The sequence below is a fragment of the Chiloscyllium plagiosum genome, chromosome 2 (genome assembly GCF_004010195.1).
Source record: "Chiloscyllium plagiosum isolate BGI_BamShark_2017 chromosome 2, ASM401019v2, whole genome shotgun sequence".
Lineage (NCBI taxonomy): Eukaryota > Metazoa > Chordata > Chondrichthyes > Orectolobiformes > Hemiscylliidae > Chiloscyllium > Chiloscyllium plagiosum.
Genome location: NC_057711.1, coordinates 4,102,420 through 4,123,493, shown reverse-complemented (window position 1 = coordinate 4,123,493; position 21,074 = coordinate 4,102,420). Strand labels below are relative to the sequence as shown.

Genomic DNA, 21,074 nt, shown 5'->3' with positions numbered 1-21,074 from the left:
CTGGTTTTACAGTTCCTGCGGTGGCAGGGGAAAGTGCCAGGATGTGAGGGTGGGTCGTAGGGGGGCGTGGACCTGACCAGGTAGTCACGGAGGGAACGGTCTTTGCGGAAGGTGGAGAGGGGTGGGGAGGGAAATATATCCCTGGTGGTGGGGTCTTTTTGGATGTGGCGGAAATGTCGGCGGATGATTTGGTTTATGGGAAGGTTGGTAGGGTGGAAGGTGAGCCCCAGGGGCGTTCTGTCCTTGTTACGGTTGGAGGGGTGGGGTCTGAGGGCGGAGGTGCGGGATGTGGACGAGATGTGTTGGAGGGCATCTTTAACCACGTGGGAAGGGAAATTGCGGTCTCTAAAGAAGGAGGCCATCTGGTGTGTTCTATGGTGGAACTGGTCCTCCTGGGAGCAGATAATTCAGTTACGTTTAGTTTAGCGATGGAAAGGGATACATGCCACAGGTCAAGGGTTATCAATGGAGCAAAGGCAATTATAATGCGATTAGGCAAGAATTAGGATGCATAGAATGGGGTAGCAAAATGCAGGGGATGCAGACAATCGAAATATGGAGCTGGTTTAAGGAACAGATATTGTGTGTCCTTGATAGGTATGTCCCTGTCAGGCAGGGAGGAAGTGATAAGGTATGAGAACCGTGGTTTACTGCAGAAATTGCATCTCTTGTTACGAAGAAGAAGGAGGCTTATGTCTTGATGAGGCAAGATGGTTCAGATGAGGCGATGGAGAGTTAGAGATCATCTAGGAAGGATTTAAAGAGAGAGTTAAGAAGAGCAAAGACAGGACACGAGTAGTCTTTAGCAAATAGAATAAAGGTGGAGAACCCTAAAGTTTTCTATAGGTATGTGAAGAATAAAAGGATGATTAGGGTAGGAATAGAGCCAATCAAAGACAGAAGTGGGAAGTTGAGTGTGGACCCTGTGGAGATTGGAGAGGTGCTAAACAAACATTTCTCATCGGTTTTCACTCAGGAAAAGGACAATATTGTTGAGGAGAAGAATGAGGTACGAGATATTAGACTAGAAAGGATCGAGGTTAGATACGAACAGGTATTATCAATTCTGGAAGGAGTGAAAGTAGACAAGTCCCCTGGGCCGGATGGATTTATCCAAGGATTCTCTGGGAAGCTAGGGAGGAGATAGCAGAGCCTTTGGCTTTGATGTTTGAGTCGTCATTGTCTACAGGTTTGGTACCAGAGGACCTGGGTAATTATAGACGAATGAGCCATACTTCTGTTGTCGGAAAGGTTTTGGAAAGGATTATAAAAGATAAGATTTATAATCATCTAGCAAGCAACAATTTGATTTCAGATAGTCAACATGGTTTCGTCAAGGGCAGAACATGTCTCACAAACCTCATTGAGTTTTTTGAGAAGGTGACCAAGCATGTAGATGAGGATAGGGCAGTTGACGTGGTATACATGGATGAACTTCAGTAAAGCTTTTGATAAGGTACCACATTTTAGGCTTTTGGAGAAAATGGAATTGAGGGTGATTTAGCAGTTTGGATTAGAAACTGGCTTTCTGAAAGAAGGCAGCGAGTGGTGGTTGATGGAAAATATTCAGCCTGGAGTCTGGTTACTAGTGGTGTGCCACAAAGATCTGTTTTGGGACCACTGCTGTTTGTCATTTTTACAAATGACTTAGACGCAGGCATAGGTGGATGGACTAATAAATTTGCAGATGACACTAAAATCGGTTGAGTAGTGGACAGTATGGAAGAATGTTACAAGTTGCAGAGGGACTTGGATAAACTGCAGAATTGGGCTGAGAGGTGGCAAATGAAGTTCAATGCAGCTAAATGTGAGGTTATTCACTTTGGGAAGAATAACAGGAAGGCGGAGTATTGGGTCGATGGAAAGATTCTTGGTAGTGTGGATGTGCAGAGGGATCTTGGAGTCCATGTACACAGATCCTTGAAAGTTGCCACCCAAGTGGATAGTGCTGTTAAGAAGGCATACAGTGTGTTAGGTTTCATTCGTAGAGGGATTGAGTTTCAGAGCCATAATATCATGCTGCAACTATACAAAAAGCTGGTGCAGCCACACTTGGAATATTGTGTACAGTTCTGGTCCCCATATTTTGGGAAGGATGTCGAAGCATTGGAAAAAGTGCAGAGGAGATTTACCAGGATGTTGCCTGGTCTGGAGGGGAGGTCTTATGAGGAAAGGCTGAGAGACTTGAACCTGTTCTCATCGGCAAGAAGAAGGCTAGAGGGAATTTGATAGAGACATACAAGATGATCAGAGGATTAGATAGGGTAGACAGTGAAAGTCTTTTTCCTAGGATGATGACATCAGCTTGTATGAGGGGGCATAGCTACAAATTGAAGGATGATAGATTTAAGACAGATGTCAGAGGCAGGTTCTTTCGGCAGAGAGTGGTAAGGGTGTGGAATGCCCTGCCTGCTAATGTAGTTAACTCAGCCACATTAGGGAGATTTAAACAATCCTAAGATAAGCACATGGATGATTTTGGGATAGTGTAGGGGGAACGAGCTGAAAATAGTTCACAGCTCGGCGCAACATCGAGGGCCGAAGGGCCTATTCTGCGCTGTATTGTTCTGTGTTCTTTGTTCTGTATTCTATGTTCTAACACAACAAGCCAGGCAGCATCAGGAGGTGGAGAAGTTGACGTTTCGGGTGTTACCCTTCTTCAGGACTGGGGGTGGGTGTAGGGGGAGCTGCAGATAAAGGGGGTGGTGGGATCAGGGTAGTGAAGTGGAGATAGGCAAAGACAGGTAGAGGGTACGACCTGGTTGGTCAATAGGAGGAATGAATTGGGTTGGTGGAAGGAAGAGGGACAGGCTGGGAAAGGAGATTATTTGAAATTGGAGAACTCAATGTTGAATACTCCAGGTTGTAGGCTGCCCAGGCGGAAATGTTCCTCCAATTTGCAGTGTGGCTTGTTGTGGCAATGGAGGAGGCCAAGGATGGTCATGTCAGAAAGGGAGTGGGAAGGGGAATTGAAATGGGCGGTGATTGGGCGGTCTGGTCGGCTGCTGTGGGCCTGGCTGCGATGATTGGCAAATCGTTCCCTAAGTTTACGTTCAGTCTCCCTGATGTAGAGAAGACCACATTGGGAGCACCTGATGCAAGGAAGAACCTCTGTCACACCTGGAAGGATTGTTTGGGACCCTGGATGGAGGTGAAGGGGTGGGGGTGGTGTGCCAGCAAGTTTTGTGTCTTTTCTGATTGCAGGGGAAGGTACCTGGGGTTCAGGAGGGTTGGTGGGGAGAGTGGCACAAACCAAGGACTGTCGAAGGTAACAGTCCATGCAGAAGGCAGAGAGGGATGGTAAGGGGAAGATATTCTTGATTGGTGGGGTCCAGTTGGAGTTGGCAGAAGTGTTTAAGGATGATGCGTTGGATACGGAAACTGGTGGGATGGTAGGGGAGGACAGGGGGGACTCTCTCTTTACTGCGTTTGGAGGGGGTGTGGTTAGAGTAGTGGAAGGGGGAATGGAGGGCTGTCTGGATGACAGAGGGAGGAAAAGCATGTTGTTCAAAATAGGTGGACATCTGGGGACTGAAATGCCTCCTTGATGGAGCAGATGTAGCGGACGTGGAGGAATTGGGTGAATGTTATGGAGTTCTTGCAGGATACTGGGTGGGAGGAGGTTAGTCCAGGTAGTTATGGGAGTCTGCGGGTTTGTATTAAAAGAAAATAGTTTGTCGTAATAAATAAGACAGTAGACACTGCAGGTTCTCTTAGTGCATGGTGGCATCCCTGCCCTTAGACCAGGGGTCCTGGGTTCAAGTTCTTCCCACTCCATTGGCATGTGATAGCAATTCTGAACAGATTGATTTGAAAGTAAAATAAAGTAGACCCTGGGATTGGTTTGCAGGACTCTTTGTCCCAGACTGGGACTAGCCTAAGTATGCCATGAGTAATGGCTCTACTTTGGTTTTCAACAATAAGCAATGTTCCCTTCCAGTTGCACTTCCTGAGTTAGTACAGAGGAGTAGAGGGATCTTGGGATATTTAGATGTTTGTCCACAAATCCCTGAAGGTGGCAGGGGAAGTTCATAGGTTAGTTACAAAGGCATATGGGACGCTTGTTTTTCTCAATTGTGGCACTGATAAACTAGCAGAGAGGTTATGTAGGAGCTGTACAGAACTTTGGTTCGGTCCGAGCAGGAGTATTGTGTGTAGTTCTTGTCACCACACTATAGGAAAGATGTGATTGCACTGGAGGGGATGCAGAGCAGATTCATCAGGATGTTGTCTGGAATGGAGCACTTGAGCTATGAAGAAAGGCTGGATAAGTTCAGGTTGTTTTCTTTGGAGCAGAGAAGGTTGAGGGGAAATCTGATAGAGATTACCATTACAGATGTATGATTATGAGGTATGGGCAGGGTGAAAAGAATGCAGCTCAGAACCTTTAAAACATATTTGGATGAGTACTTGAAATGTTATAGCATTCAAGGTTATGTGCCTACTTCTGGAAAGTGGGACCAGTGCAGATTTAGCACAGCTTTGGGAGTATAGACTTGATGGGCTGAAAGGCCTTTGAGAATCAAAGAGTCATAGAGATGTACAGCACGGAAACAGACCCTTCGGTCCAACCTGTCCATGTAGACCAGATATCCCAACCTAATCTAGTCCCATTTGTCATTACTTCGCTCATATCCGTCTAAACCCTTCCTATTCATATACCCATCCAGGCGCCTTTTTAATGCTGTATTTGTTCCAGCCTCCACCTTTTCCTCTGGCACCTCATTCCATACACGCACCACTCTCTTCATGAAAAAGTTTCCCCTTAGGTCCCTTTTATATCTTTCCCCTCTCACCCTAAGCCTATGCCCTCCAGTTTTGGACACCCCCATCCCAGGGAAAAGACCTTGTCTATTTATCCTATCTATGCCCCTGATGATTTTATAAACCTCCATAAGGTCACCCCTCCAGGGAAGACATTCTAGGGAAGACTTCTATGCTATATGATTCAATGATTCTGTGAAATACGCTGCACTTATGTGTTGCCCTACTAAAGTGGATAGTCTCACATTTTTCCACATTATATTCCATCTGCTATGTTCTTTCCCATGAACTAATCCTGTAAACATTCTGCTGAAGCCACTTTACAATTTGCTCACACATGCATTCCTGCAAATGGAGTTTAATGCGGAAAAGTGTGAGGTGATTCAATTTGGAAGGAGTAACAGGAATGCAGAGTACTGGGTTAATGGTAAGATTTTTAATAGTGTAGATGAGCAGAGAGATCTTGGTGTCCAGCTACATAGATCCTTGAAAGTTGTCACCCAGGTTGATAGGGTTGTTAAGAAGGCATATGGTATGTTAGCTTTTATTGGTAGAAGGATTGAGTTTCGGAACCATGAAATTATGTTGCAGCTGCACAAAACTCTGGTATAGCCACATTTGGAGTATTGCAGACAGTTCTGGTCACCGCATTATAGGAAGGATGTGGAAGCTTTGAAAAGGGTTCAGAGGAGATATACTAGGATGTTGCCTGGTATGGAGGGAAGATCTTATGAGGAAAGGCTGAGGGACTTCAGGCTGTTTTCATTAGAGAGAAGGTTGAGAGGTGACTTAATTGAGGCATATAAGATATTCAGAGGGTTAGATAGGTTGGACATGGAGAGCCTATTTCCTTGGATGGTGATGGCTAGCACGAGGGGACATAGCTTTAAATTGAGGGGGTGATAGGTATAGTTCAGATGTCAGAGGTAGTTTCTTTACTCAGAGAGTAGTAGAGGCATGGAGCACAGTGCCTGCAACAGTAGTAGACTCGCCAACTTTAAATGGTCATTGGATAAACATATGGATGAAAATGGAATAATGTCGGATAGGTAGGCTTCAGATTGGTTCCACAGGTCAGCGCAACATCGAGGGCTGAAGGGCCTGTACTGCGCTGTAATATTCTATGTTCTATGCTATATTTTGCATCATCTGCAAACTTGGAAATATTACATTTAGTCACCACATCTAATTGATATAATGTGAACAGCCAGAGCTGCCACCTTGAGGATGACCCATTTATTCCTACTCTCCTACTCAGTTCTGATGAAGAGCCACCAGACTTAAAATGTTAATGCTACTTTCTTCCCAAAAATGCTGACAGACCAGTGAGTTTCACCAACAATTTCTGTTTTGTATCAAATCTCCAGCATCCACAGTTCTTTGTCTTACTTTGTTCCTGTCATTATCCAATTCAGTGCATTACCTACTATTCCATTTGTTCTGATAATCAATCTCCTGTATAATACAATTGTTACACCTTGGCTGGAGGTATAAAAGATGTATTAAATCACAGTTGGAGACATAAGACATTTGTTAAACCTCAGGTGAAGTACTGGGTACAGTTCTGGGTGCCACATTATAGGAATAATGTGAATGTACTGCTTCCATCCCTGATTATTTCCCCACTGATGTCATGGGTAAGACTTATGGAACATGCAAGTAAAAAGAGAGAGAAGGCATGGCGGTCACTGGTTAGAAACAAAGATTGGGTGCGATAATGGGACTGAGGGGAGTGTGGCAGCGCCATACAGAGTGGCAGGAGGGGTCTTGTTTTTGTCCTTCAAGGGTTAGAATTCTCTCCTTATATGGGTAAGGATTTGGATGTCAGGCAGAGTAGACACTGACCTAGTTTCTGCATTGCTGGCTGTTCTTCCACAATCTGGGATCAGGCTAACAAGGCATGGTGGTGCAAGACCTCCAGGTTGGAGAATTGCAGTGACATCTTCCCCTTCTCCTACATGTTGTGCACATGTCCTTTAATGAGCAGAGCAGCCTGGGAATGCTCGCCTGGGTGTACATCGGGTGCTTTAAAGATGGCTTGGGTTCATGGGATGCTAGCCAATGAATGGTCACTGGACTCAAAACATTAACTCTGTTTTCTCTTCACAGATGCTGTCAGACCTACTGAGTTTTTCCAGCAATTTCTTTTTCTGTTTGTTTCAGATCTCCAGCATCCACAGTTCTTTAGATTAGATTAGATTAGATTAGATTAGATTAGATTAGATTAGATTAGATTAGATTAGATTAGATTAGATTAGATTAGATTAGATTAGATTAGATTAGATTAGATTAGATTAGATTAGATTAGATTAGATTAGATTAGATTAGATTAGATTAGATTAGATTAGATTAGATTAGATTAGATTAGATTAGATTAGATTAGATTAGATTAGATTAGATTAGATTAGATTAGATTAGATTAGATTAGATTAGATTAGATTAGATTAGATTAGATTAGATTAGATTAGATTAGATTAGATTAGATTAGATTAGATTAGATTAGATTAGATTAGATTAGATTAGATTAGATTAGATTAGATTAGATTAGATTAGATTAGATTAGATTAGATTAGATTAGATTAGATTAGATTAGATTAGATTAGATTACAGACCCATAGCAATGTGATTGACTTCCAACCACAATTTAAGATGGGCAATAAATGCTGGTCTAGTTTGCGATGTAGGCAGACCGCAGATGAATAAAATGAAAATGGTTGCTCCACCTGCAGGACCCCTTTTATATCAACATTTTTCAATCTATCATTATTTAAATAATATTCTGCTATTCTGTTGTCCAAATGGATATCTTCACCCCACATTAGACTGAATCTCATGTACAGTATTTGTCCTCTCATACAATTTATTAGAATCATATTGAAGCCTCATTATTTCCTACTCTCCACTCACAATTCCTCACAGTTTTCAGTCATTAGCAAACTTGAAATTATTTCATTTGATCAAAGCATCAATAAAGAGGAAGAAAATAAACTTTGAGTGAAAACTTGCAGGTATTATGAACATGGACAGCAGGAGCTTCTTTAAATGTATAAAAAGGAAGAGAGAAGCCAAAGTGAACACAGGCCCCATGGAGAATGAGAGTGGGGAAATAATAATGAGGATAATGCAGACAGGATTTCCCAGAATGTTGCCATGGCTGAAGAATTGTAGCTACAAGGAGAGATTGGGGCTGTTTTCCTTTGAACACAGCCCCACAGTGGGTGGCACCATAGCTCAGTGGCTAGCACTGTTGCCTCACAGTGCCAGGTTCAATTCCAACCTTGGATGACTGTCTGTGTGGAGCTTGCACATTCTCCATGTGTCTGCGTAGGTTTCCTCTGGGTGCTCCAGTTTCCTCCCACAATCCAAAGGTGTGCAGGTTCAGTGAACTGGCCACGCTAAATTGCCCATTGTGTTTGGGGACATGTAGATTAGGTGGATTAGTCAGGGGTAAATAAAGGATAGGGGAATGGGTGTGGGTGGGATACTGTCCGGAGCCCAGTGTGGACTTGTTGGGCCGAAGGACCTGTTTCCACATGTAGGAATTCTAATCTTAAAGAACAGAGAAGGCTGGGGGTGGTGACATGATCAAGGTGTACAAATGTACAAGGGTCAGAAATGGCTCACAAGAATGCTTCCAGGGATAAGGACCTTCAGTTATGAGGGATCATAGAATCCCCACAGTGTGGAAATAGGCCATTGGCCCAACAAGTCCACACCGACCCTCCGAAGACCAACCCACCCAGACCAATTCCCCTGCCCTATTACTCTACATTTAACCCCGACTAACTCACAGATCCTGAACACTATGAGCAACTTAGCATAGCCCACTCACCTAATCTGCACATCTTTGGATGGACTGAAGAAGCTGGAACTGTACTTCTTGGGTAGAAGAGGCTAAAAGGAGATCTGATGGAGGTTTTCAAAATCATCAGTGATCTGAATACAGTATATTTAAAATAGGAGTAAGAGACCTTTTGTCATACAGTCATAGAGATGTATAGCATGGAAACAGATCATTTGGTCCAACTCGTCCATGCCAACCAACTATCCTAAATGAATCTAGTGCCATTTGCCAGCGGTTGACCCACATTTCTCTAAACCCTTCCTATTCATATGCCAATCCAGATGCCTTTTAAATACCGTAATTGTACCAGCCTCCACCACTTCCTCTGGCAGCTCATTCCATACACGCATCACCCTCCGTGTGAAAAAGTTGCACCTTAGGTCCCTTTTAAATTGTTCTGCTCTCACCTCAACTATGTCCTCTAGTTTTGGATACCCTACCATGGGGAAAAGATCTTGACTATACACCCTGTCCATGCCTCTCATGATTTTATAAAGCTCTAAAAGGTCGTCCCTCACTTCTGACGCCCCAGAGTGAATAGCCCCAGCCTGTTCAATCTTTTCCTATAGTTAAAATCCTCCAATCCTGGCAACATTCTTGGAAATATTTTCTGAACCCTTTCAAGTTTAACAAAATCTTTCCTATAGCAGGGAGAATAGAATTGAACACAGTATTCCAAAAGTGGTCTTACCAATGTCCTGTGCAGCCTCAACATAAGCTCCCAATCCCTATAGTCAACCAAACAACTTCTTCACTACCTAGTCTACATGCACTCCACTTTCAAGGAACAATGAACCTTCACTCCAAGGTCTCTTTGTTCAGCAACACTCCCCAGGATCTTACCATTAAGTGTTTCAATCTTGCACTGAATTGTTCTTTAAGCCTGAATCACCCACTATTTGATATCATGGCTGATCATCCAACACAGTTCTTTGTTCTTGCTTTCTCCCCACACCCTTTGACCCATTTAGCCCATTCAACTAAAACTAAGTTCGTCTAGAAAACATTTATGGTTTTCTCCTCAATCGTGTTCTGTGGTTCACCGTTGAAGAAATTTCTCCTCATTTCAACCCTAAATGGCAAACATGGCAATCTTAGTCTGTGACCCCTGCCTTTGGTCTGCCCAGACATGCAGAATATCCATCCTGCATTTACCCTGTCTCATCCTATTAGAATTTCACAGGTTTCTATGAGATCCTCCCTAGTTTTCCTAAATTCTAGAGAATATGACCCTCGCTGATAGAGTCTCTCTTCATATGTGAGAAATACCATCAGGAATCAGTCTGATAAACCTTTGTTGCATTCTTTCCAGAGCCAAAGAAACCTTCCTCAGATAAACTGCACACAATAGTCCAAGTGTGGTCTCACCAAGGCCCTATACAATTTCAGCAAGACATCCCAGTCTCTGTACTTAAATCCTGTCAATTATTGAATCCCTACAGAGTGGAAGCAGGGCATTCAGTTCATTAAGTCCACACTGACCCTTTGGAGAACATCCTACTCAATCCCTGTAACCCTGCATTTCCCATGGCTAATCCACCTCGCCTACACATCCCTGGATAATTTAGTATGGCCATTTCATCTAAACTGCACATCTCTGGACTGTGGTAGGAAACCAGAGCACCTGGAGGAAACCCATGCAGACATGGGAAGAATGTGCAAACTCCACACAGGTACTCAAATACAGGTCTCTGGTGCTATGGGGCAGCAGTGCTAATCACTGAGCCACCATGCTGCTCCCACCATGAAGTCCAAGTATTATTTGCTTTCTTAACCAACTGCTACACATGCATGTTTACTTTCAGTGTCAGAAGTATAAGGAGACCCAAGACTCATTGTACCTCCCTCTTTTCCAACCTATTGCCATTCAGATAATAATCTGCCTTCCTGGTATGCTACCAAAATTGATAACTTTACATTTATCTATATTATATTTCAACTGCAATTGCCAGCTCACTCACTTTTTCAAATCATGCTGAAACATCTCTGCATCCTCCTCACAGTTCACTCTCCCATCAAGCTTTATGTCATTTGCACATCTGGAGATATTAGACTGAGTTCCTTTGTCAAAATCATTAATATATTGTGAATAGCTGGGGTCCTAGCACAGATCTCTGAGGTTACCTACCATTCACTGGCTGTCTCTTCCAAACACCCAATCCTATGTTCTTCACTTATGCGTCCTAATATTTTATGTGGACCTTATTGAAAGCCTTCTGAAAGTGCAACTAAAGCACTATCTCCCCGTTATCAACTAAATTAGTTGCATTCTCAAAACGTTCCAGTAGATTTGTCAAACCTGATTTTCCTTTTGTAACATATATTGATTCTATCCGACCCTGTCACTGTTTTCCAAGTGCTATACAGTTAAATCTTTTATGATTAACTGGAGCATTTTTCCAACTGCCACTGTCAGACTATTAGATCTATAATTCTCTGTTTTCTCTCTATCCCTTTTCTAAATAGTGGGGCCACGCAATCCCCAACATTTTAATGTGTACCTTCCTTTGTGAAGCAAAATGGAACTAAAATATGTTTAAGACAGAGTTGAGGAGAAATTTCTTCTCTCAGGTTGGGGAATTTATGAAATTTTTTTTCACAGTTCTGTCAAGGCTGAATCATTAAATATCTTCAAGACTGGGATTATGTAAGGGAATCGAGGGTTATAGAGAAAAGATGGGAATGTGGAGTTGAGGTTTATCAGATTAATCATAATCTCATTGAATGTCGGAGCATACTTGATGGGCTGAAAGACCTACTTCGGCTCCTATGTCATAGAGTCGTAGAGATATACAGCATGGAAACAGACCCTTCAGTCCAACCTGTCCATGCCGACCAGATATCCCAACCCAATCTGGTCCCACCTGCCAGCACCCGCCCATGTCCCTCCAAACCCTTCCTATTCATATACCATCCAAATGCCTCTTAAATGTTGCAATTGTACCAGCCTCCACCACTTCCTCTGGGAGCTCATTCCATATGCTATGGTCTTAGAGCTCAAAAGACTTACAAACCTTTGAGAAAATAAATTCTCATCATTTCTGCTTGAAATAGGTAAGCCCTTATTTTTACAACATGACCCCATTTCTCCAGGAGAAGCCTGTCTCCATGTCCAACCTATCATTATTTCTCAGGATCTTATGAAATTTAATCGAGTCTCCTCTCACTGTTCTAAACCCTAGCGGATACAAACCTGTCCAACCTTTCCTCAAGACACTCAAAACCACTCCTGAAATAGCCTTGCAAACCAGTTAGTTCAAGGCAATGAGGGTGGAGCAACAAATGGTCGTCTTGACAGTGATCCCCATTTCTTACGAAAGAATTTAAAAGTAGGATCAAGGACCACAGCAGAACATATTTAAGATAATTAGTAAAAAAGAAAGCACTGATGACATAAGGAAAAGCTTTATTACACAACAAATAGTTTGGGTTTAGAATGCACTACCTGAGTGTGGTGAAGACAGTCTTCATTAAGATTCAAAGGGAATGAAATCAATATTTTAAATTGAAATATTTTCAGGACTGTGGAGAAAAAGACAAAAATGGCACAAGGTGAATTGTTCCTTTAGACATGGCAGACCAAAATGTCTACCTACTCAGCTAATTAATTGTTTCACTCCTCCTTATCCCTGTAGTCTACTGTACCTTTACAATTCTTTCCTAACTTACTTCTACAATTTTTGTCTTTCCTCATACTTTTCTCTGAACCTGTCTCTTTGTCCACATCACACTTCCTTTATCTCACTATTGATTGCTATGCATTCGCTTCATTATAAGAACTGGAAATTCCTCTGCAATACTCTGCTTCTCCATATTGTTCCTCCTTTAAAACTCGTCTTAAAGCAAAACTCGTTTCCCAAGCTTTAAGTTATCTATTTGAACACTTACTTCCTTGACTCAATCTCCATTTTTATCTTTTTATGTTTCAATGAAGCACATTGCTAATTTTTTTCAAATGTTAAAGATGCTGTGTAAATGCAAGGTCTTTGATTGCCTATCCTTCATGCATTGTAATTAACATTTAAATTAGCAAATGATGCATAGAGCTTTTGAGATTTTGCAAAGTCACCAGTGAGAATGGAGAATCTTAATACATTTGTTTTTTTTTTCTACAGAAACTTGTGCAAGGCTTTTGTGGAGAGGGAGATGAATCAGTGTCAACTCATCTTAACAACATAAAAATGCTCGGCACAGAATATGGCAAACAATGGGTTACATCAATGGTAAGAACAGAGCATTGCAATGTGATGCTTACTGCCACTTTTATTGCCAGATAGCATCTGTTGGATGAAAGCCAGCTATTTAGCCAAAACTTTAAAAAAAATAATTCTCAGGATATGGATATTACTGGTATGGCTGCCAGTCATTTTGCATGACTGGTTATCCTTCTGGGCAAAAGTGAGGACTGCAGGTGCTGGAAACCAGAGTTTAGATCAGAGTGGTGCTGGAAAAGCACAGCCGGTCAGATGTGCATCAGTTTCTGACATCATGGGTGGCACAGTAGCTCAGTGATTAACACTGGTGCCTTACAAGACTAGGTGCCCAGGTTCAATTCCAGCCTCGGGCAACTGTCTGTGTGGAGTTTGCACATTCTCCCCGTCTGTATGGATTCCCTCTGGGCGCTCCAGTTTCCTCCCACATGTCCAAGTCAGGTGAATTGGCCATCCTAAATTGCCCATAGTGTTCAGGAATGTGTAGGTTAGGTGCCTTAGGAAGGGGAAATGTAAAGTAATAGAGTGGGGGAAAAGGTCAGGGTGGGTTCAGCGGGTTGGTGTGGATTTGTTGGACCAAATGGCCTGTTCCCACACTGTAGGGTTTCTGTGATTTCCTGTTGCAACTACATTCCTTTAAGCTGATGTGATATTCCACAGTTTTCTTGTTTTCTTTCGCTTTCTTATGTTTGTTGTTTTCAATTCTATTTCTCTTTCTTTATCTTCCTCTGCAATTTCTTTTTCCTTTTCAGCCATCCTTTGGGGAGGCATGGGCTAGTGGTATTATCACTAGACTATTAATTAGAGACCCAGCTGAGGTTCACGGGGGCTGGGTTTGAATCCCGCCACAGCAGATGGTGGAATTTGAATTCAGTAAAAAATCTGAAATTAATGATGACCATTAATCCATTGTCAATTGTTGGAAAACTCACCTGGTTCACTAATGTTCTTTAAGGAAGGAAACTGCCAACCTTAGCTGGTCTGGCCGACATGTGCCCCAGACCCACAGCAACATGGTTAATACTTAAACAGCCCTCTGGGCAATTAAGGATAGTTAATAAATGCTCAATGGGATGGCCTACCACCTGGCCCTGCTAGTGGCACTCATCCTGTAAATGATTTTTTTTTAAAATTCTAATTTCTTCTTCTCCCCCATGCTTAAGCTGCTTTAATTGTAATTGATTATCACCTGATTCTGATATTTTACTCCCCAAAGCACTCGGTCTCTCACACATCTTCTTTAAACCCAAGTGCACTGGTTGTACCTCAGTTATCTCTTCCTAGCTCTACCAAGTGGTGCTACGTTGTTGCCAAGTCAATCAACGTGATCTCTGGAAATCGCTTTAAGACTGCCAGAAACAATTCTGCCACTTGGAGAAAATCTTTTGCTATTCCAATGTCATGCCTAAAATGCAGTTCAAACCTGCTCTTTTCCTTCATCTGTGTCATTTACTAATCCACGATGAGATCCTCATTGCCTCCATTTCAAATCAGTCTCAGATGAGCTTCCACTAAGGTAATGCACTGGAGATCAAATCCTGTTATTCCTGGAGTCAAAAAGGTTTATGATGTTATAGAAGTCTGCAAAATTCTGCAATTTATTAGACTTTTACAACCAGATTGATGGGAAATACAGACCATATTTCTGCATATAAGAGCTGACAGTGGCATAATAGTAATGTCACTAGACAAATAAAATCATAAGTGTTACGAGTGGAGTGAAGATGGGAAGGCTGTTCAGTGATCCCTGTTTACAGGTCCATTGAGATGATTCTTCTGCAGATTAGAGTACTGCTTCTCGATCCTCTTTCGCTAGACGTTTTCACTTGTTTGCTGGAGGCACAGGGTGACTGGTGCCCATGTGGAACAGTCTGACTTATCAATGAAAAGTTATAGCTTACAGCATCACATCATACAGCATGGAAATAGACCGTTCAGTCCAACCAGTCCACATGAACATGTTTCCAAACTAAACTAGTCCCACGTGCCTGTGTTTGACCTCAATTATCCAGCATTCACTTAGCTGAATTTTGGATTATCTGAACAAGATTGCAAGGTCCCACTGCTTGGCTAACTTAGCCGGCATTTGATGAACCAAACATTTGATTAACCCCACCCTTGTCCTTCAGATAATCACGGTTCCTCTGTATATGGGTCAAGTGCAGGCAGGTAGGATTAGTTTAGTCCTGTAACAGTCATTAATGGTGGTGGATGATTAGCCAACTCACTGGGAGGGGACACTCCACAACTATACCATCTGCAAATGATGGAAGAGCCCACCTCATTAGGGCAAATGATAAGACTGAAGCATTCACAGCAATCGTCAGCCAGAAGTGCCAAGTGGATGATCCATCTCACCCTCTTCAAGATCCCCAAGCATCACAGATGTCAGTCTCCAGCCAATTCAATACACTCTATATTACCATGAAATAGTTAGAGGCACTACCTACTGCAAAGGCTACAGCTCAGACAATATTCTGACAAAAGTACTGAAAACATGTTTTCAGAACTTGTGTTCCCATAGCCAAGCTGTACTAGTACAGATATAACACTGACCATATGGAAAGCTAGGAGAAAGTGAGGACTGTAGCTACTGGATGAGTTGAAATACGTAGCATTAGAAAAGCACAACCATTCAGGCAGCATCCAAGGAGCAGGAAAGTTGACGTTTTGGGCATAAGCCCTTCATTAGGGATGTGGGGAAAGGGGAGGGACTGAGGGATAAATAGGAGGGTACTGGTGGGGAGAAGGTAGCTGGGAAGATGATAGGTAGATACAGGTGGAGCTGAAAAATGTTTTACTGGAAGAGTGCAGCAGGTCAGGCAGCATCAAAGGAGGAGGAGGAGAATTGATGTTTCAGGCATAAGTCCTGCTTCAGGAATGGAGGAGAGTGTGCCAATCAGGCTAAGATAAAAAGGTAGGGAGGAGGGACTTGGAGGGGTGTTGGGAATGTGATAGGCTGGAGAGGGGGTGGGGAGTGGAGAGGTCAGGAAGAAGATTGCAGGTCAAGAAGGTGCTGCAACATCTGAGGGTTGGGACTGAGATAAGGTGGGGAAAAAAAAAGAGAAATGAGAAAGTTGGAGAAATCTGCATTCATCCTTGTGATTGGCAGGTTCCTAGGCAGAAGATGAGGCACTCTTCCTCCAGGTGTTGTGTTGCCATGGTCTGGTGCTGGAGGAGACCAAGGACATGCATGTCCTTGGAGTGGGAGGGAGAGTTAACATGTTCAGCCATGGGGCAGTTGGGTTGGTTTGTGTGGGTGTCCCAGAGGTGGTCTCTGACACATTCCGCAAGTAGGTGGCCTGTCTCCCCAGTGTATAGGAGGCCACATCAGGTGTAGCAGATGTAGTAAGTGGTGTGTGGAGGTGCAGGTGAGTTTGTGATGGGTATGGAAGGATCCACTGGGGCCTTGGAGGGAAATGAGGGGGTGGGGGTGTGGCTGTAGGGAAGGAAGGTGTGTGGGCGCAAGTTTTGTATTTTTTGTGGTTGCAGGGGAAGGTGGCAGGAGTGGAGTTTGGGTTGGTGGGGGGGTGTGGACCTGATGATGGACTTGGAGGGAGTGGTCTTTCCAGAACACTGATGGGGAGGGAAACATATCCTTGGTGGTGGGGTCTGTCTAGAGGTGGCAGAAATGACAAAGGATGATACAATGTATCTGGAGGTTGGTGGGGTGGTAGGTGAGGACTACTGGGGTTCTGTCCTGGTGGTGATTGGAGAGGCAGGGTTCAAGGGCAAAGGAGCAGGAAGTGGAGGAGATGCAGTGGAGAGCATCGTCAACCACATCTGAGGGGAATTTGCGGTCTTTGAAAAAAAAAGGGAGGCCATCTGGGTTGTTTGGTATTGGAATCAGTCCTCCGAGGAGGAGATGCAGCAGAGGCAAAGGAATTGGGAATATGGGATGGCGTTTTTACAAGGGGCAGGGTGGGAGGAGGTGTAATCTAGGTAGCTGTGGGAGTCAGTCAGTTTATAGTAAATGTCCGTGTTGAGTCGGTTGTTCGAGATAGAAATGGAGAGGTCTAGAAAGGGGAGGGAGGAATCTGAGACGGTCCAGGTAAAGTTGAGGTCAGGGTGGAAGGTATTAGTAAAGTGGATGAACTGTTCAACCTCCTTGTAGGAGCACAAGGTAGCGCTGATAGTCATCAATGGAGTGGAGGAAAAAGGTGCCAGTATAGTTGTGGAAGATGGACTGTTCAACATTTCCACCGAAGAGGCAAGCATAGCTGGGGCCCATGCAGGTGCCCATGGCTACTCCTTTGGTTTGGAGGAAGTGGGATGATTGGAAAGAGAAGTTGTTCAGATTGAGGACCAGTTCAGTCAGTTGAAGGAGGGTGTCAGTGGAAGCGTACTGGTTGGTTTGGCGGGAAAGAAAGCGGAGGGCTTTGAGGCCTGTGTGATGGGGGTTGGAGGTATATACAGGTGGAGGGTGATTGATAAGTGGGAAGGAAGATGGACAGGTCGGGCAATTCAAGGGGGCAGTGCTGAGTTGGAGGGTTGGATCTGGAAGGAGGTGAATGTAGCGGAGATGAGGAAACTGGTGAAGTCAATGTTGATGCCGTGTGGTCAGAGAGTCCCAAGGCGGGAAGATGAGGCGATCTTCCTCCAGCTGTTGGGTGGCTTGGATTTGGCAGTGGAGGCAGCCCAGGAAATTGTATGTCTTTGGCAGAGTGGGAGAGGGTGTTGCAGTGGGATTGTTTGATCCATGTGTCCCAGAGATGTTCCCTGAAATGCTCAGTGAGTTGGCATCCTGTCTCCCCAGTGTAGAGGAGACTATGTCTAGAGCAATGGAGACAGTAGATGAGGTGGGTGGATGTGCAAGAAAATCTCTGCTGAATGTGGAAAGATCCTTTTGGACCTTGGACGGAAGTGAGGGGGGAGGTGTGAGAGCAGGTTTTACACCTCTTGTGGCAGGAGAAAGTGAGAACTGCAGATGCTCGAGATCAGAGTCAAGAGTGTGTTGCTGGTAAAGCACCGCAGGTCAGGCAGTATCAGAGGAGCAGAAAAAATCTACGTCACAGGCATAAGCCCTTCGTCAGGATTCCTGCTGAAGGACTAGTGCGAAATGTCGATTGTGCCTGTGTTTTTCCAGCAACATACTTGATCTTTTGTGGCAGCAAGGGAAGGTGCCAAGATGAGGAGGGTGGGGGGGGGGGAAAAAAAAAGGTGTTGGGGATGTGGACCTAATGAGGGAGTCACTGAGGAAATGGTCTCTGGAGTACAGATATGGGTGGGGAAGAAAAAATCTCTGTGGGGGTCTGATTGTAGGTTGTGGAAATGGCAGAGGATAATCTGTTGTATCTGCAGAGTAGTGGGGTGGATGGTGGGGACCAGGGGTAGTTCTATCCTTGTTGGGGTTGGAAGGGTGGGATTTAAGGACAGAGGTGTGGGAAATGGAGGAGATATGCTGGAGGGCATTGTTGATCATGAGGGGGAAATTGTGGTCCTTGAAATAGGAGGCCATCTGGGATGCCCTGGAATGGCTCCTCATGGAAGGATATATGGTGGGGGCAGAGAAATTGGGAGTAAGGGTTAGCATTTTTACAGAAGGGTGAGAGGATGTGTAGTCCAGGTAGCTGTGGGAGTTGGTGAGTTTGAAGTAGAGTCAGTCAAGAATGTCTCATCTTTTGCCTTGGGACCCTCCAACCACATGGCATCAACATTGACTTCACCAGTTTCCTTATCTCCCCTCCCCCCACCTCATCCCAGATCCAACCCTCCAACTTGGCACTACACTCTTGAACTGTCCTACCTGTATCTTCCTTCGCACCTATCCAGTCCACCCTCCCCTCTAACTTATCAGTATCATCTACTGATGGCTTTCCCAGCTACCCCACCCCTACCCTCCTATTTCTCAGCTCCCTTACACCACAACAGTCCTGAAGGACTTATGCTATCAAGCAACACCTTCTCAGCAATAACATGCTCAGTGACATCCAGTTTGGGTTCCACTAGGACCACTGATCCTGACCTTGTTATTGCCTTCGTTCAAAATGGACAAAGAGCTGAATTTGAGGGGAGGTGAGAGCAACAGCCCTATACATCAAGACTGCATTTGACTGAATGTGGCATTGAGACATCTTGGGAAGAACTGGAATCACTGGGTATCAGGGTCAAACTTTCTGCTGGTTGGAGCCATACGTGACATGTAGGAATTTCTCAGGATAGGGTCAGAGACCCAACCCTCTTCAGCTGCTTCAATGAATTGCCTTCCATCGTAAAGTCCGAAGTGGGGATGTTCAATTATTGCATATTGTTCAGTAATATTCCCAATTCCTCAAATACTGAAGCAGTCCATCCTCACATGTAACAAGATCTGGATAATATTCAGGTGACAAATGGTAAACATTCATGCCACACAAATGTCAGACAATGACCATCTCCAATGAGTATTAATCTAACCATTAGCCCTTGACATTCAATGGTGTTACCATCACTGAAGCCCCACTCTCAATGTCCTGGGGACTACCAGAAATTAGACTTGACATAAATACAATGGCTACCAAAGCAAGTCAGAGGGTAGGAATACTGCAGCAAACTTGCCTGCTGACTTCCCAAAGCACATAACATGTTTTGCTGCAAATTTGATCAAATTGCATTTTTTAAATGACATTAGTTTTGCTCTTTGTCTGTATAGACAGCCTGCAAACATACCAACACACTAAAACAGCAGCTAATGAACTGGAGAGACCCTTGAATGGTGGCATGATGGCTCAATGGTTAGCACTGCTGCCTCAGCACCAGGGTCCCAGGTTAGATTCCAGCCTCAGTTGACTGTATGGAGTTTGCACACTGTGTGGGCTTCCTCCAGGTGCTCTGGTTTCTTCCCACAGTCCAAAGATGTGCAGGTCAGGTGAATTGGCCATGCTAAATTTCCTATAGTGCAAAGTGCATTAGTCAGAGGGAAATGGGTCTGGGTGGGTTACTGAGGGTTGATGTGGACCGGTTGGGCCGAAGGGCCTGTTTCCACACTGTATTGGATTAGATTGCCTACAGAGTGAGCAAAACTAAATGTCATTTACAAAATATCATTCAATGACCGTAACAAACACTACATTGGACAAACAGGCAAAAGCTAGCCACAAAGACAAACCAGGACACTGCTAAAAAAGGGTCCACAACCAAGGACACGCCACAGCAAGTGTTCAGTCTCCATGGAGAACCAGGCCCACTCAGGAACATCATACAGGTGCAGTTAACTCAGGGCTTTGGTCAACTCCTGAAGGCAAAGTCTTCTCCCAAAACTCCAAGATACAGCAAGTGCTCACCTCCCAGCACACAGGTGTTCAATCTTCAGAGGCCTAGTCCCAGGACTCAGCCTCACCACAGGAATAGCTCATCTGGTACCACAAAATTAACATTGAGAAAAGTACAGAGTAACATAGGCTGGTGAGTCTCACTTCTGTTGTGGGCATAGTCTTAGAGAGAATTGTAAGGGATAGGATTTATGAACATCTGGATAGGAATAATGTGAACAAGGATAGTCAGCATGGTTTTGTGAAGGGCAGGTTGTGCCTCACAAACTTTATTGAATTCTTTGAGAAGGTGACTAAGGAGGTAGACGAGGGTAAAACGGTAGATGTGGTGTATATGGATTTTAGTAAGGCGTTTGATAAGGTTCTCCATGGTAGGCTACTGCAAAAAGTACAGAGGTATGGCATTGAGGGTGAGTTGGAGGTTTGGATTAGGAATTGGCTGGCTGGAAGAAGACAGAGGGTAGTAGTTGATGGTAAAGTTTCATCGTGGAGTGCCGTTACTAGCGGTGTTCCGCAAGGATCTGTTTTGGGACCATTGCTGTTTGTCATTTTTATAAATGACATGGAGGAGGGGCTAGAAGGTTGGGTGAGCAAGTTTGCGGATGATACGAAAGTTGGTGGAGTTGTTGACAGTGAGGAAGGATCTGTCAGGTTACAGTGGGATATAGATAAGTTGCAGAGCTGGGCAGCAAGGTGGCAAATGGAGTTCAATGTAGCTAAGTGTGAGGTGATTCACTTTGGTAAGAGTAACAAAAAGATGGGGTACTGGGCTAATGGTCGGATACTTGATAGTGTGGATGAGCAGAGGGATCTTGGTGTCCATGTACACAGATTTCTAAAAGTTGCCACCCAGGTAAATAGTGCGGTGAAGAAGGCATTTGGCGTACTGGCTTTTATTGGTAGAGGAATTGAGTTCCGGAGCCCTGAGGTCATGTTGCAGTTGTATAAGACTCTGGTGCGGCCACATCTGGAGTATTGTGTGCAGTTTTGATCGCCATACTATAG

General features: G+C 44.1%; 1 protein-coding gene across 1 annotated transcript in view; it reads left to right on the top strand.

Annotated features, from left to right (window-relative positions):
• The window catches only part of LOC122539512 (otogelin-like protein), a 248,549-nt gene that overhangs the window by 117,497 nt on the left and 109,978 nt on the right, over positions 1-21,074 (top strand). Inside the window, exon 9 of the mRNA XM_043674458.1 lies at positions 12,724-12,831. Within this exon, the coding sequence (XP_043530393.1) occupies positions 12,724-12,831 (108 nt within the window). The remainder of the gene's footprint in view (positions 1-12,723; positions 12,832-21,074) is intronic.